Genomic DNA, 16,218 nt, shown 5'->3' on the forward strand with positions numbered 1-16,218 from the left:
AGAAGCTAGCTATCGATTGCACCGCGCTACTGAGACACAAGAAAAAAACGCAAGGCACCAACAGGAGCTGTTCGTGCCACTGTTTTCCTTGCCTTTTTTTTTTTTTTTCGTGCGAGTCTCAGTAGCGCGCTTCAATCAGTAGATATTTATTCAGCCCCAATTAGCATGATTGACACGTGTTCAGTACCTGTGGTGGAAGCGAGAGGGCCAACAATGTCGTGCTGGTTGGTCAGCCGCGATGCTCTCCTCGCGCGGGTGCCCTTCAAGAAGTAGCGACGATCCGATACGAAGGAATCGGCGCGCGTGCGGTACATGGGCGAGAGTGTATCCCTCGCGCTCTCAGCGGCTGACCTTCCGTCCCCGCAGACGCTCGTAAGCTTGACCGTTCCGTCGCCGGGAAGTCCCGTAACGTTGCTCATAGACTTAGCTTTCCTCCTCCGCAAGACGCAGTCTTGAGAGAGAAATGCTGTGGCGTGCTTGCGATGAAGTACATGAATAAAAGAGAATGTGAGAGTGAAGGGAAAAAAGAAAGAAGCAGAAACCACGATGCGGAACACTAATATGCTCGCTCACTGGACAACGGTTCGCTTTTGATGCTTACGGAGTGCAACGATCGGACAACAAAGTTGGTGGAGAATAGCGCGATGCATTACCTCGTGGTGCTCTTAGCTGTCGCTGAGCTGTCGCTCAGCATGGCTGGGCAGCTGCATCGTAGGTCGGTGGCGAGTCCGAGCGAGCCGACGACGACTACGGAAGCGGCCGCGTTCGCTTACAGTGCCGACGAGTTGCGCGAGCTGGCCAGAGGCATCATGAAAGACGCAACCAAGAAGTTGTTTCCGTACGTGCAAGATTTGGCCTACGACCAGAACCTGCCGCAGGAGTGCATCTCCAGCCTGTTCAAGTTGAGCCAGGGCCTCCGAGGCAACAAGTTATGGGCCTTCAAATGTAAGCACCATGGTGTCATCCGGCAACCGCCATCTTTGTATATAGTAGTCAACGCCTACTCATTTGGCTAATTCTAAGTATTTTAGTATAGATCCACGTCCGAAGGTCTTTCGCCCGTAGATAATTGCGAGTCAGAAGTGCTCGTTTGCGAAAATGTAAAGATTTGCCCACGTGCACTTCTGACACGCAGTTGTATTTCCCGCGCTTTTACTTCGACCACCGAGTCCGACCACGGCCATAGCAGCGACCACGGAGGACGCTATATCATGGCTATTGTTGACTACCTGTTACAGTGGGCTCCATATAAGTGGAACTAAAGACCTGATAAATTGAACGAGGGTACCAGCTTTTGGTTTGCCACCCGTATAGGCGCAGAATGTTAAATTTCGCTTTACCACGACACGTGTGTGTGCGTTAGTGTGTGCATGTGTAGAATCTGGTTGAACACAATTGAAACCGAAAGTAGCGCATACTTGCTAAAGAATAGAGAGCAGCACGTTCTAAAAAGTCAAGAAAATGTAATGCATCAGATAATTGTGGTGCCGTGCACAATGACTACATACTATCGGCGGGCTTTACATTGTTCAGTTTCCGCTCTCCGTGCTTCTTGAAGCGAAAAACAGCGCGAGAAGACAAGGACGGAGGGGAACACACACACGAGCTATTCAAACCACTGCGCACAGACTCAACCGTAGCAACGGCAATCTCCCGACCGTATATGGTATATGCGCGAGAAGGGACACCAAGTGACATTTCAATGGTTGCCAAGTCACTGCGGCGTGCTTGGCAACGAACATGCCGATAATGCTGCTCGGTCAGCTTTGCAAGGAGACAAGGAAGAGGCTATACCGCTTTCAAGGTCTGATGCTGCTGCCATGCTTCAAAGGATCGCAAAGAATATTTCGCACTCAACACTGAATACGTCAAGAAGCCAAAACTATCGGCAACACCACCTAAACGAGTTGCGGCGACTTCAAATACCATCTGGACTCCGCCGAAGAGAGGCCACTCTGCTATGCCGCTTATGGCTAAGGGTGGCTTTCACGAAGTCATATTCGTTTCGAATAGGGATGGCCGACAAGGCTCTTTGCGACGCCTGCGGCACCGAGGAGACCTTGCAACATATCTTCTGCGACTGTCCTCGCTACGCTGCGCAGAGACGATCCCTGGTATTCGCTCTCGCTCATCTTCACAACAGACCGTTGACACTAGACACGATTCTCCAATGTCATCCTGATAAGTCATCGAGAGTTCAGGCAACCAAGGCATTGCTCAAATTCCTAAGGACAACAGACTTACACGAGCGGCTGTAGACTTTTTAATAATGCCGCATACCGCACAAGACTGCCGCTCTGCGCTGTGACGTTATGTGTGTGCGTGTGTGTTCCCCTCTCTTTCTCTCTTTCTTTACTCTTCTTTCAATCTCCCCCATCCCTTCCCCCTGTACAGGGTAGCATACCGGTTATGCCAAACTGGTTAACATCCCTGTCTTTCCTCTCTCCCGTTTTCCTTCCTTCCTTCCTGCAGCACATGATAGCACGTAATTTTTTTTTTTCCGCTGGGGAGCCGAAACGTTGTTTATTTCAATAATTGTTTACTTTGGTCTGCGCTTTGTGTCTACACCACGATATTCTAAGACCAGAAGGAATTCCGTCATACCCTCGATTTCGTAAAGCATGCGAGTTTTTTTTTTTTTTTCCTCTTCCTCGTCTGTTTATCATTTATATGTATATCTGTAACTGGGCTCTTCTAAAACGTTCACGGAGAAGGACAGTTTTTTGTTTTTTTTTATGCTGTGGATAACTTACTGACCGTATTGATGTAATGTGAAAATGCGTCATCATGAATAATTGATGTGTCAGCTGACACTCTAAAAAAAAGATTACCTGTTTCGCCATTGGCACGAAGCAGTGGTAACCTAACCGCAGTAGTACGCTCAGTGATGCTCAGAACATATTTCGCGTCGTTAAAGTTGAAGTAAACATTCGCGGTGATGTATGTGCAAAAAGCTGATCACCACTTTCGGGCTGATTTCGGGCTTTCTGTGTAGTCGAACCAGCCAATACAAATGCCGCTTAGTGAGGGGCCAGACCAAGGCCGAGTGAAAGCATAGCTCGACACGGGTCGGCCAATCATCTCGATCATGTGCACGGATGTGCTTCGGCTCAGATTAGGTACAGTACCGTCCAGGTCTGTGTGGAGCGCGCGAGCCGCCGACCCTGCTCTGCAGGGCGACACCTTGTGGCGGTTGCGGGGTCTGACGTAGTCTGCAGAAGAGCATGCGTGGCCTGTTCTGTACATGTTGCTTTAAAGGAACACTAAAGTGAAACTACGAATCGGTTTAGATTGATAAACTGTACTCTGACAAATCCAATGTCGTTAGTTTCACCACCATAGGTTTATTAATTGAGGAGAAAATCAAGGTCAGTTTCATTTCTAAATTTCGCGCCGAAATTTCTGCGCGTGACGTCACGGATTTCAGAGCGTATTTTTCGTATTTTGGCGACATTGGCTCAACGAAATTTCCTGAAACTTGGTATGTTAAGTCTGTAGCCCCCTCAGAGGACAATGTATTTCATTTTTACCGATTAGGAACTGCGTAGTAGCTACTGGACGCCTTGAAAATGTATGACGTCGCGGCGTTTGATGCGGGAATTTCGAGGGGACGTCGCCACCCGCATTTTCTTTTACGCGTTTCCTCGCATACCAAGCGTCTTCTTGCGGCAAGCGTGGTGATTTTGGAATTGTGAAAGAGTGATTTTCTAATGTGAGAAAAATTGTTTTTCTCTTTAGTGTCCCTTTAAACTAGAAATGATATTGGTAAGCGCCTATGTTTTTCCAGCTGTGCGCATTACCAGAAGTTATCACTTTCTCTTGTGATTGAGCATCTCGAAACAGTCAGAAAGCGCGCATCGTTTGTTATGAAAGAGTCGAGCACGTGCTATCAGCCAAAACGCGTCATTCTTTGGCATCGGGATGCCGCGAGCGCCACGAGTCTGAGCGCAAATTCGGTAAAACAAGGACACTCTTCAATCGTGCTAGTCATGCAAACAGGTTTGCATGCCTGATAGGCTGCGCATGCTCTTGGGCACACTACTCCAGACCCCGCAACCACTGCAAGGAGTCGCCCCTCGGAGCAAAACCAGCTGTTCGCGCGCTCTACACCGACGTGGACGGGACTATACATCTGAAGTATGGTAAACCCCCCTCCTTCTGCCAGTCTGTTACCTTACCTTGAATAGCATCGATGTTGCCCTCCCTTCTCCACGCTTACTGTCATCATAACAATGGTGATGATGTTGATGATCCAACTACGAAACCATAAATAATTGCGGCACTGGTAAAGTTAGCCCACTTTGTGCGAATTCAAGAGCACAAGGAGTTAAGAGGTAGGTTTTCCTGTATTAAAAAAAAAACGTTATTTTTGAGCTCCATGAAAACACAGTGCCAGCACGGCGAACGCAGTTTGACGCTAACGAGATGAAAACTTTTCTTTTCTACAGTGCAGTTTTGTTTAATTTCTCTCTCCTATAGGAACCTATAGAAGTGGAATGGTCCGAATGGATCAAGGGCACCGTTTTCGTTAGACACACTCGTATGAAGCCAAGGAAAGAATGGGGGCGTTTATTTATTTTAATTTATTTCTTTTTGTAGTTTTCAGTTGAAGTGTAGTGTAGCTACTTCAATTAAACAACAAATAACGCCCCCATCTGTTTTCCTTGGCTCCGTTGTCTGTTGCCTTCATAATAATACGAAGACAAGCCATCATCAAATAGGCAAAACGCCTTCGCACGTTTTCAAGTGTGCACGGCGCTGTAACTCCTGCCTCTACAACATGCACAACTACGTGGTTACATGGAGCGCACGCATTATCGATAATTGTCTGCATCAAGCGTCATAAGTAACAATTCACGGCTTAATTACACTCATAATACAAACTTTTTGGCTATTTCTGAGAGAAAAACGAGTGTCTTTTCAGAATTGCTACCTCTGTATACGTGCGCTATGATATGTTCGGCTGATATCCTGAGGCCTAGATAAATAATTAGGGGACAGCGATACACGCCATGTATGGTTCATGCGCTCATCGCAGACACGAGTTCTGCAGGCATTGTCATTGAGACTTATGTATACAATTAAGGCTGAATTTCAAAAGGAAGTTCCCGTGATTGCAACACAATCTTTGAAATTCTTTTAATGGCGAAGGGCAGCGCTGTATAAGCTCAAATGGTTTCGAGGAAAATCGGAGATGTTAATTTACTGGTTGGCATTGCGGTTTTGGTCTCCAGTTATCCTTGTATTGCGCGAGCTCACTCCATCATGTGTCGTCATAAGCTGAAGGAACAGCGGTATATTAAAAGGATCAGGAAGCACACCACGCAGCCGTATCGCAGTGGTTAGCCTATCAAATCCGATGAGAATCACAAAAACGCATCGAACGCGTGGGAAAGGAGTCAGACAGCCCAGTATTTCTGTTACGTCATGTTGGCTTAATTATCCCCATTGCTTTTTTTTTTTCTTGCGTTTCGATGCTCGTAAAATCAGTGCATCTTGAATCAGGAAGTGCTGCTTTGTTCGCACCATCGAACGCAGCATAATAAAAATCTATAGCCAGATTGTCTGTAGCGTCCTTCATATTATATACGGCTTACCTTCTGAACCTGAGCGGCCGCGGTGGTACACAGTGGTTACGTTGCTCGGCTGGTGACCCGAAAGCCGCTAGTTCGATCCCGGCCGCGGCGGTCGCATTTCGATATAGCGAAATGCTAGAGGCCCGTGTACTGTGCGATGTCAGTGCACGTTAAATAACCCCAGGTGGTCGAAATTGCCCCGAGCCCTGTACGGCGTGCCTCATGATCACATCGTGGTTTTGGCATGTAAAACCCCAGATATTATTATTATTCTGAGAGCGAGCGGGACAAAGTTGCCGCCGAACTTTGCTATCGTATATCATGTCGAGCTTGCCCGGCCAAACATTTTAAAAAGTGTATGAAGGGATCCATGCCGCAATGTTCCAGATTCACAGCCGTCGTCTTCGACCTCTGGGGCAGTGATAAGGCGGCCTTCGGTACCTTCCTGAGGTGTGTAGATTAAATACAGGGCCTACATTCACACAAGTTAAAACTGTGCGTAAGAAAGAATTCCCAAGCAATCGTAATGTCATTAGCGGCGGAATTCCACCAGTGGTGATGAGCGCTTACGAACGCTTTGTGAATTCGGCCCCACGGGTTTTACGTGCCGATATGATTAGGGGGGAAAACGAACATAAGAGAGCAGTAACAAAGGGGCACGATCAAGGCGACATCTTCTTCGTGTCTCGTCGTTCAAAAATTACGGAAATAAAAATAAACAGCTTAGAGTACCGTCAAGGCCTCAGGAACGGCAATAAAAAGTGCAAGACAATCTGCGATGCACAAATGCTCACGTAATAGAACATGCTGAAATGGCCTTCGCATGCGCGCAAGTTTTTAGCTCTTGACGACACACACGCAAACCGTCTATGTTTTATTATTTCTTCTGGCAACAAGCCAGTTTGTCTTGGAAATGAGGCAGTTTAAAGATAACGCGGTGTGTAATGTGGGCTTATGACGTTCAGTTCTTTTGTTGTTTTTTTCCTGGTGTATATGCGGGGATGGCAGGGCGGCTGTATATTACATCAAGACACTGCGTTCTGCGAACCACTTCATCATGCCACACCGTTGCTTGAGATGAAATAAAAAGATCCTTCAACAGGTGGCGCCGCTGGTGCCAACAAGTCGAAACGTCGGCTCCAGCGACGCCACCTGTTCAGTGATTTTTCGTCTCGTCAAGCCTACCATCTTCTATACTCAGGGCTTAAAGTCAGGGGGAGCCCGGGGGGGCCCGGCCCCTCCTCCATCTTTTAAGGAGGGGCTCGGCCCCCCCTCGGCAGTCCAACTGTGGCACTGCGGCACCCGTTTGATAAGTGCCGGAGTTGACTTTTTTGGCAGTAGTACTTTGTGCGGGGAAATTATACTCTGCAAATTTCTGAATGACTTAATAGCGATTATTTGGTCGATGGGCGACAGCAAACCGGAAGAAAACAGGTTTCGTCGTACTGTTGAATGCAATTCACCGAGACACTGAACACCACGGGCAACGCCTCCTGAAACCACGAGTCACCACCCTCTTCGACAAAGCTTCTTGGCACGGCATACTGTTTCACGAGGCACCTGAGCCTGAAGCTACCTGCTCGTTAATCAGTAATCGTTCACCTTGGCCTCTTTAGTTTGCCACTCAATTCTCATTCCTTTACCTATGCTCTACTGGTCTGCTGTAAGACGCATGTATTTCGCCTCCTTTTTTTAGACAAGTAGTAGTGAAAATAAATATAGCGTTGTCGTGCCTGAGGTCCACAATCCAGTGAGTCTACTAACGTTATTTACTTTGAGCTCACCTACCTTTAAGCCTTGCATCCCGAGTTGTTTTTGAAAAATTGGTCTTGAAATAATTTCATTTAATGATTGATTGGATTTTCACGTTCAATAAATGCCCGAAATACATTTAGAATAATATGTATATTTTTACAGGATTCATAAGCATTTGTTCAGTCCTAGAGAATGCTGGCTTTACTGCACTCTGATTACCGCAAACACCTCTCCTAACGCTTAATCTATTGCATATATATATATATATATATATATATATATATATATATATATATATATATATATATATATATGAGGGCCCCCCCTCCAATGAAGGCAGACTTTAAGCCCTGTCTATACTGAACTTGTGCACCTTTGCTTGCACGCGAGAAGAATCGTAACTGAGTTTTTTGGTCTCTCGCGAACGCATAGAAAACCCTCTCACGACCGCTTAACTTCGGGTGTGTGTAATACGCACTACCTAGAGGTCTGCATTGTTGTAAATCGTTAACTCTGACGGCGTCGAGAGGACCGTGTTTGGGAACGAGGCATTCGTGCGGAGCTTTCCTGATGTTACACTCTCGTGGGCCTTCTTTCCGTGGTGGTAACGCGTTTAACGTGTGCGTAGGATCTCAAGTGAGCAGAAGTGAGACGCGCAGTCCTCGTCACACCTGTCTAGGAAGCGTATAGGGTGCGCTCCGAAGCGTGGTGGCGACGTTGCTTGCTGTCTGCTTAGATCGAGGCAGCTTTCCGTGACGTGATGAATGAGCTATAGGCAGGTTACGCGACAACACGTGCTCACTTGAAAATTGTTTTTACCGCAGATATACGAAGGAGGAAGGGGCGTAGAAAGATGTTGACTATACCTGCTTTGAAGGTCATATGTCCGAAACCTCCCATCAAGCGCTATCTTTTCATCGCGTGAGGAACAGACTAAATAAGGGCATTACGGTTAGGTTACGTCTACTGTCTGTCTGTGGCACGAGAACAAATAGCGATTGAGGCCAGCAGGTGCTAAGTAGACTGGACAACAAAATTTAGTTTACACTATCGCGCTGCAGTGTACATGATGATCGGTCCCTCAGTGCTTTCTGGGTAACTTTCATCGCTCGTAGCACCTTAGCACACAAATAGGTGAAATAATGTAGGAAGAGTCTCATGCTAAATCTATCTATCTATCTATCTATCTATCTATCTATCTATCTATCTATCTATCTATCTATCTATCTATCTATCTATCTATCTATCTATCTATCTATCTATCTATCTATCTATCTATCTATCTATCTATCTATCTATCTATCTATCTATCTATCTATCTATCTATCTATCTATCTATCTATCTCATATTAGCTAGGCTTCTAAGTTGAGTTGAGTTGAATAAACTTTATTTGCCCAACGGTTGTTATTGTGCCCGGGGCTAGGAACATCTTTCGAGGAACCATTCGAGGAACATCTTTCGAGGTCCTCGGCGACGGCCCTAGCCCGCTGGACTACTAAGTGATCATCGCCTTTTATTAAAAAACTCACACGGCCCCTTATGCATTCGCCTAAGACGACTTGAAGGCGAAAGCGATCTTTTTTCTTCTCAGTCGATGCATCGATCCTACCCCGCCTACCTCCGAAAGCTTTCTGCGCCTACAGTGGTTTCCCACTGCCCCCAGGATCGGAGGCATTGCAAGCTTTCTGCACTCACCTGGTTTTGCACTGCCTCCGTGATCAGCCCACCTTTGAGTAAGCCGCGCCCCGCCACGGTGGTCTAGTGGTTATGGCGCTCGACTGCTGACCCGAAGGTCGCGGGATCGAATCCCGGCCGCGGTGGCTGCATTTTCAATGGAGGCGAAAATGTTTGAGGCCCGTGTACTGACATTTAGGTGCACGTTAAAGAATCCCAGGTGGTCGAAATTTCCGGAGCCCTCCACTACGACGTCCCTCATAATCATATCGTGGTTTTGGGACGTTAAACCCCAGATATATTATTATTTGAGCAAGCCACGATCTCATGTGGTGACGCCGTCATGGTGGCATCATAGTCACGTCATGATTACGTCACTAACTTAGGCGATCTGTGACGTCATCACGTGCTGATTTTTTTTTTTCATTACTCATGCTGACGCCGGCGACGCGGGGTGCTGACGGTAAATTTGCGCGTTTGATGAGGCATCTATTCGCCTTAATAACGTCAGCGCATTTGTTGTAATGGTGTATAGTATGGTTGGAGCTCGATCCTGAACCAGCCGCCATTTTCGAAACATTCGCCTGTGAGCCCTGTACAATTAGTGTACTCGGTTTACACACTATTTTGTACCGTGGAGCGTGGTCTTTCTGGTAAAACTATGAGCGTAGCTACGATGATAATTCACTGCAAGTCTTCGCTGAAACACACCCATTCCCGACTCATTGGTGTGCCTCTGTACCCTAACATTTTCACCAGGCTGTTGCAGGAAACACAACGCCCGTTTATCTTCATGCAAGCGTACTGTCTCTACGCTGTGGAATTCAAATGCTAATGAACCAGCTCCTTTAGACTAAGCGTGTTACGAATTATGCTCATGCCTTAAAAAAAAAAAAGGAAAACTATCACTATACACCAGCCCCCCCCCCCCCTTTTTTGCCTCGGTATCCGCAAAAAAATTAAAAAGAAAGAAAGAAATCTAACGTTGCAACCATTCGGAAAAGCATGTTCCAGCCTATCGTAACGTTACACGTATTATTAGGAAAGACGACTAGTCAATGGCTAATGGATCTTACGAACGAAAAGCTTTGCACAAAGCCGCACTCTGTAATTGGAATTCGATCGCGCCTTACACATGCAGATACTTTCGGCATTCTGCCTTCAGATTCACGTATCTCAACGTTTTATAATTGCGCCCATTTTACAGAAAGAATTGATCCGGTGTGTCAAATAAACGTAGCACGAAGCGCTGAGAATAATCTGCGTTTAATATTCCTTCAAGAAGAAAATAAATAGAACGCAAAAATAGGTTGTGGCACAGCTGACAACTTAATAAATGAACAACGTTCTGTGCACCACGCGCTATGATGCGACTGAGTATCCTATTTTTATATACGTTTTAAAAACACACACGGACGCACTTCCCGCCGTGTCAACATCTTCAATTGCTTTTTTTTTTCTTTTTCGCTGCGATTGTGGCGGCACGTTAGACTGCTTTCAACGTTATCTGTTTTCTAAAGCGTCGTTATTATAGATGTGATCGAAAATAAATAAAATAAAGAACACATAACTAGGTTTCCTATCTAGAGAAAAAAGAGCTGGAAACGGCAAATGGGGTTCTGTTACATTTGCATTCGGGAGCATGTACACGGATCAGCGAGTGAAACGCGATACTCGGAGCGCTGGGCTGCTGACGGTGAAGGTGACGGTAAGGGCGAGAGCGTTCGTGACGCATGATGACTGTATCCGGTAGACAGCTGTTCACATGGGCGTCGGCAGGATTTTGTCTTGGGATGTGGAGGGGGGGGGGGGGGGGCGAGCCCGTGTTGCCTCGGTGTGGGGGAGGGGTGGTGCGCTTCTGTGGCTTGCGTAGCGGGCAAGTGTTAGTGAGGGTTCGAGCGGGGGGGAGGGGGGGGGAGGATGTAGTGTGGGCAAGTGCACCATTTGCAACCCACTGCCGACGCCCATGCTCGCTCAATCTGTGGTTCTCGGTGGCGCCGGCGGTGCGCTGCAGTCCTTCGTAACGCACGCCCGCCAGCTCTAGCCGCTTCGCGCGGCGCAGCACGTGAGCGCAGTGTTTTGAAGCCATGACCAGCAGCGCTCCACCGTCTCCACCAAGAACCACAGAGTGAACGGCTGTCTACCGGATACAGTCACCATGCGTCACGAATGCTCTCGCCCTCCCCATCATCCTCACAGCCAGCAGCCACGCGCTCCGAGTATCGCGTTTTAAACGCCGAGCACTGTTACGTACGTATACGTTTGTGGGCCTGTACCACATCAGCGGCTACGACGCGACAAAAAAATAAAAAAAAAAATATATATATATATATCGATGCAGGTGCCGCAGTTCTTCAGAAACAATTTAATTCTATTTACTGCTTCGAAATTTGCTTCATCATTATTTTGTTAGTTATAATTTGCGAACTTTCGACCAACATTGATATCGACAATAGTAACTTTTCCGCCGTGTTTTCTCTCTTTCTTTTTTTCAACGTGTGTTTAAAGGTGTATTTGGGAGAGCCACTGCAACTGACACGAGGAGAACGACGATTTCTTTTATCAGTGCATAGCGCTTAGCGCATTTGCCGTGACTGTATCGTACTGTAGTAAATGGCGCGCTCAGTTTATTTCTTTCCTTCTCCTCCATCATTATGCGTGGTATACGTTTTCTTAATTGGCTGTGGCTGATTATCGTCACAATATGCAAATTCAACGATGCCCGATTGCTTACGCCACCACCTGCAACGTTCACACTCGGATGAACCGGTCTCCAAGGGATCGTATTCCTATGGAGCAATCTATTATATACATGGCTGTCTGCCAATGTATGGGTCTGTTCAAGTCACGCAAACAGTGCGTTCTCTCGCAAAGGCAAGAACGTTCACAGAGCCCTTCCTCGTTGCCCAGCTTGTGGAACACTGCAGTGAAACGCTTCAGCTCTTTCCTTGAGAAAGGCACGATAATACTTACAACGCCTGTCGTTTTGTACTATACTGAGGAACTATACCAGGAGCCTAAGTTATTTGCAACGGCGCTCAATCGTTTATTTTCGAAAGGTTTAGCTTCAACTCGTTATGAAAAGTTTACCAAGATACGATTATTCTCAACGGCGGAACTATAGACTCTCGTCTGCAATGCTATAGCATGCCCCACGTATTCTTTTTAATGTCGGACGCTTATGAAAGTAAAACCAGCAAAATGAACTTAAATCGCAATATTATATACACATGAATTATTTGCCCAATCAGACATCACTGGCAAGAAAAGCCAACTTGTTTACTAATGAACTAATTGCGTAGAACTTCCGAATTGCTGAATTTATGACGCGTGTTATTAAGGAGTGGTGAAGGGAAGCGCTAACTTCTTGTTACCGGATCTCATATTTCAAACGAATAATAATAATTGCTGAGGTTTTACCTGCCAAATCCATGATATAATTATGGGGCCGCCGTATGTGGTGGACTCCGGATTAATTTTGACCTGGGGTTCTTTAAAACTGTGCGCTTAAATGCGCGGGTGTTCTTTTCATATCAACCCCGATTAATGCGATAATTGATGAGGGCGACCGATAATAGAACCCGCGCCCGCTATAGCTTAGCAGCGTGACATATTTCAAACGCGGATGGTCTGCGCACTTTCTTGAGCGTATATATAGACCATCTTGCGAATCGGGCCTCGATTCGCAAGTGCGCTCTCAACGTTGCCAGAGCTTGAGCTCAAGGAATCTCATGAAGCTTCACTGTGGTGGGGCGCTAGTTTATGATTTTAGGCGGGAGTTTCGAAGTGATTCGATATTCGGTCATGATTAACGAGGCTAGCATTAATTATACTATACACCAGAATATTTAGGATTCAACTTCAGGATTATCAGATACAAAGCTTCTAATTAGGCCATACAAGTGGCAAACAAAATTTGGCTGTCGGTGGTCCTTTAATAACTTTCTGGAGCACCGATTCCAGTTCACCGAGATGCGAATACTTACGTTTATCCTGACGACATCTCTTGTTTTCTTCTGTGGCTAGCGACATTTACTGTCTTTCGAAAAAAAAAAAAGTCACAGTTTCGCCGCAAAGGTGAAGCAGTGAATGCAGTAGCAACAAATCGGAATGTTATACGAAGTAACGCTAGCAGCTAACTCCATTGGGATCCGATCAAGCGTAACTACAGTGGAATCTCGTTGGTGCGTTTTTCACGGGAACCGGAAAATAAAAGGTATGCAAAGATCGTATTAAACAAAGAGGTTTTTAAAGGAGGAAAATATGCGTACTCCGTCAGCAACTCACTATTAAGGGCGAGACAGACGGTACGATTTTGCCTCCGATCCGGCGTGCGGCGTCGGATGTCCGGCATGCGGCGTACGACGATTCAGCGCACATGGGGCGAACGAGCAATCAGCCGTAGGCTCCCCCCACACACGGCTTCTCGGCATGCACACTCGGAGGGCTTCGTATCCTCGTAATCAAGCGCAAAACAAACAACTTTGTACAGCCACGCTGCCCCCGTTCTATAAGAAAATAATCACTAAAACTACGCCTTCGCGAACGACAAGCACATCGCAACAGCTTGCCGTCACTCAGGACTCCAATAGCTGGGCCTAGCATGGCGGACGCCGGCCGTCGCCTACGCCGTTCACAATCACACGTGAGCTCGCCATAGAGCGCTTGTTTTTGCCAACACGATTAAGCTTTGTGCTCGCATGTAATGCGTTAGCATACGCTATTAACTTTCTCGACGTCATCGATGTGAAGAGCAAAGGTGGAAGCGAAGCGAGCCGTCTCGCCGAGACGCCGGTGTCGCTATGCTTACCTGCGAAATGGCCTTGCACCGCTGCTCGCGATCTCGCTAATGGTTTGGAAACGGGCGCTGTCTTGCAGGAATGGCACACTTCAAACATCACTTTATTCGATCAGGAATTATTTCACGTCACAAACAAAATGTACTCGATGTTTATCACGCCGCCGCGAGCGGCAATATCGGCAAATGGTCGGAGGCTCGACTTCACCGCTTCACCAACTCGCCTTGGCCACGGTGACCAGAGCAGCGACAGGAAGAGGACGCCACCAGCGGCGTGACGACACACGTCTCCCGAGCTGTCATTGGCTGCGGCCTTCCGAAGGTCCAATGCGTAGACGAAAATATCTGCCCTGTTCAGCCAGCGATCGCGACCACGCCCTTAGCATCAAAGTTCAAAGTTGCTGCTCGAGCGACCCCCCCCCCCTCGCGTCTTTTCATGCTCGTTCAAGACGGGCGGGGCGTTTCCTCTCTGCTTCGACAACAGGCCTCCCGAGCGGAGTGGTGTTATCGCATGAGTTGGGCCGGCTCGTTTGATCTCTGCTTCAGCCGCGTTCGTCCCCCGCACTCGCGCGCTTTTACCCGCGGTAGAACATACTGTGCGCGGGGGGATGTTATCAATTTGGATTTTATACGGGACATGACGGCAAAAGCCCGCCGAGAGCGTCCATATAATTGCTATCGCAACAAAAAAGGACAGTGGTTCTCAAATTTCCTGATGCTTGTTTTATTGCGTCCAGAACGCTTTTTAAGCCACTTTTGCCGCAGTACAATGGTGTCCTGCGGAAAAGCGTACTGAGATTTAGAAGGGGCTATAAGGGGGTACTAGCTGTCAGGGACACAACACATTTTGTTCCTTAATTACTCAGTCGTGCACGCGCCATGTAATTACGAGTACTAGTACGATCGCTGACGTCTAAAAAAATTATTGACAATCATTTGGAGCTGCTGTGTACGGCATTTCTGCGGCCTTGAGAAACAAATAGATAAAAACGTACGCCAGTTTTCTTTTTTCTCCACCCCCACTTGCTTCTGCTTTACGAATTTCCCGAATTTCGAGGTTGCCAGGTTCGCAGGTCCACATTAGCATTTGCAGTGCTTGTCGAATTATTTCACACGCCCTGTAAATGCTAATATGGACTTAGTCATTGTTCGCACTGTGGGGTGGCTGAACACATTGCTTTTATTAAAATAGCAGTGTTCACCTGCACTGTGCACGAGTTAGCTGATGTTGAATGGTTAGTACGAATTTTTGTTTTCTGTTCTGAAAGTAAGCCTTTTTGTTATACTGCTCTAAATTTGGGATTTCGTGCTAAAAAAAATCACCTTGTTTTCGTAACCTGCTCCAAATTCGAAGTTTTGTGCTCCAAAAGCAACATTTTACTGCTCCAAAAATTGCTCCAAATCCTATTTCGGCTGTTGCACCCCTAATAATGTGCAGCAGTGCAATGTGCACTGTCTGTACCTGTTATCCTCAAAATAAAAAAAAAGAAACTGCCGATATCGGCGCATCACTGTGTCCTCCCTTCGTATGCGGGACCCCACGCGTGACAGCAGCGAGGTCAGGTTTCATTCAGCTCTCTGTAAAGCAGATTTTTCTTCCCATCCAGCCATTCCACCACCAACACCGTTTTCACCGAAACAAATTAGTCCTCCTCAATACTTGACGCTCGGGAAAGCTTGGCGTTCGGTCGGCCTCCATGTCTTTCAATACTCTCAAACCGGTCTGCTGGCAGCGGGCGCAGGTGAGCGCAGAGGCTGCTGCGGTCGAGAGTAATCCGGTTAGCACCGTACGTCGTGTGGATGCGCCTCCTGGCGTATGATCCGCGGATCAGCCGTCCGCGTCCACGACAAATCCGGATTCCGTCCGTCGTCTGAATGCACGGGGGGGACGCGGGGGTATTGCGGATCATGCGACCGCGACGTCACGGATTAGTGAGTGGGCGCGACCCCCCCCCCCCCCCGCGGCTCCTCGGGATATGACCCTCATTTTCCGAAAATTAGACTGACAATTCTTTAATCTCGCAGAACTACTACTTCACAGCATCTTAAATGGATTTTTTTACAAGAACACTTAAATATGCTTGCAACATTTATTTTTTTCATGGTAACAAACGCATCTCACTGTGAAACAAGGCCTGACATTGGAATACATTGTCCTTAACTCGACTGCTCTTTATTGCAACGGTTACCCCATGAAATGCCTACTCTTTTCTTTTTTTAGTTTATTGCAGTAATTTCAGTTTTACACAAATTAAGCCTTTCAACTAACACAGGTGCTATTGTTACCTTTCTTTCTTTTCAATGTCTAGTGGTTTGATCATGCTAAATCTTTTTCAGTGGTCAGTTCCGGCCCATCTACAATGTGTTCGCTTAATTTGGGTACGCTGTCAAAGGTTTTTAAGCGAACTGCCGAT

The 16,218-nt window shown here is 46.9% G+C and overlaps 1 protein-coding gene across 1 annotated transcript in view; it reads left to right on the plus strand.

Moving 5' to 3' along the window:
• Positions 1-644: 644 nt before the first annotated feature.
• Positions 645-16,218, plus strand: part of LOC119381075 (nose resistant to fluoxetine protein 6) — a 51,711-nt gene continuing 36,137 nt past the window's right edge. The window contains exon 1 of the mRNA XM_037649066.2: positions 645-945. Coding sequence (XP_037504994.1) covers positions 645-945 — 301 coding nt within the window. The remainder of the gene's footprint in view (positions 946-16,218) is intronic.

The sequence above is a fragment of the Rhipicephalus sanguineus genome, chromosome 1 (assembly GCF_013339695.2).
Source record: "Rhipicephalus sanguineus isolate Rsan-2018 chromosome 1, BIME_Rsan_1.4, whole genome shotgun sequence".
Lineage (NCBI taxonomy): Eukaryota > Metazoa > Arthropoda > Arachnida > Ixodida > Ixodidae > Rhipicephalus > Rhipicephalus sanguineus.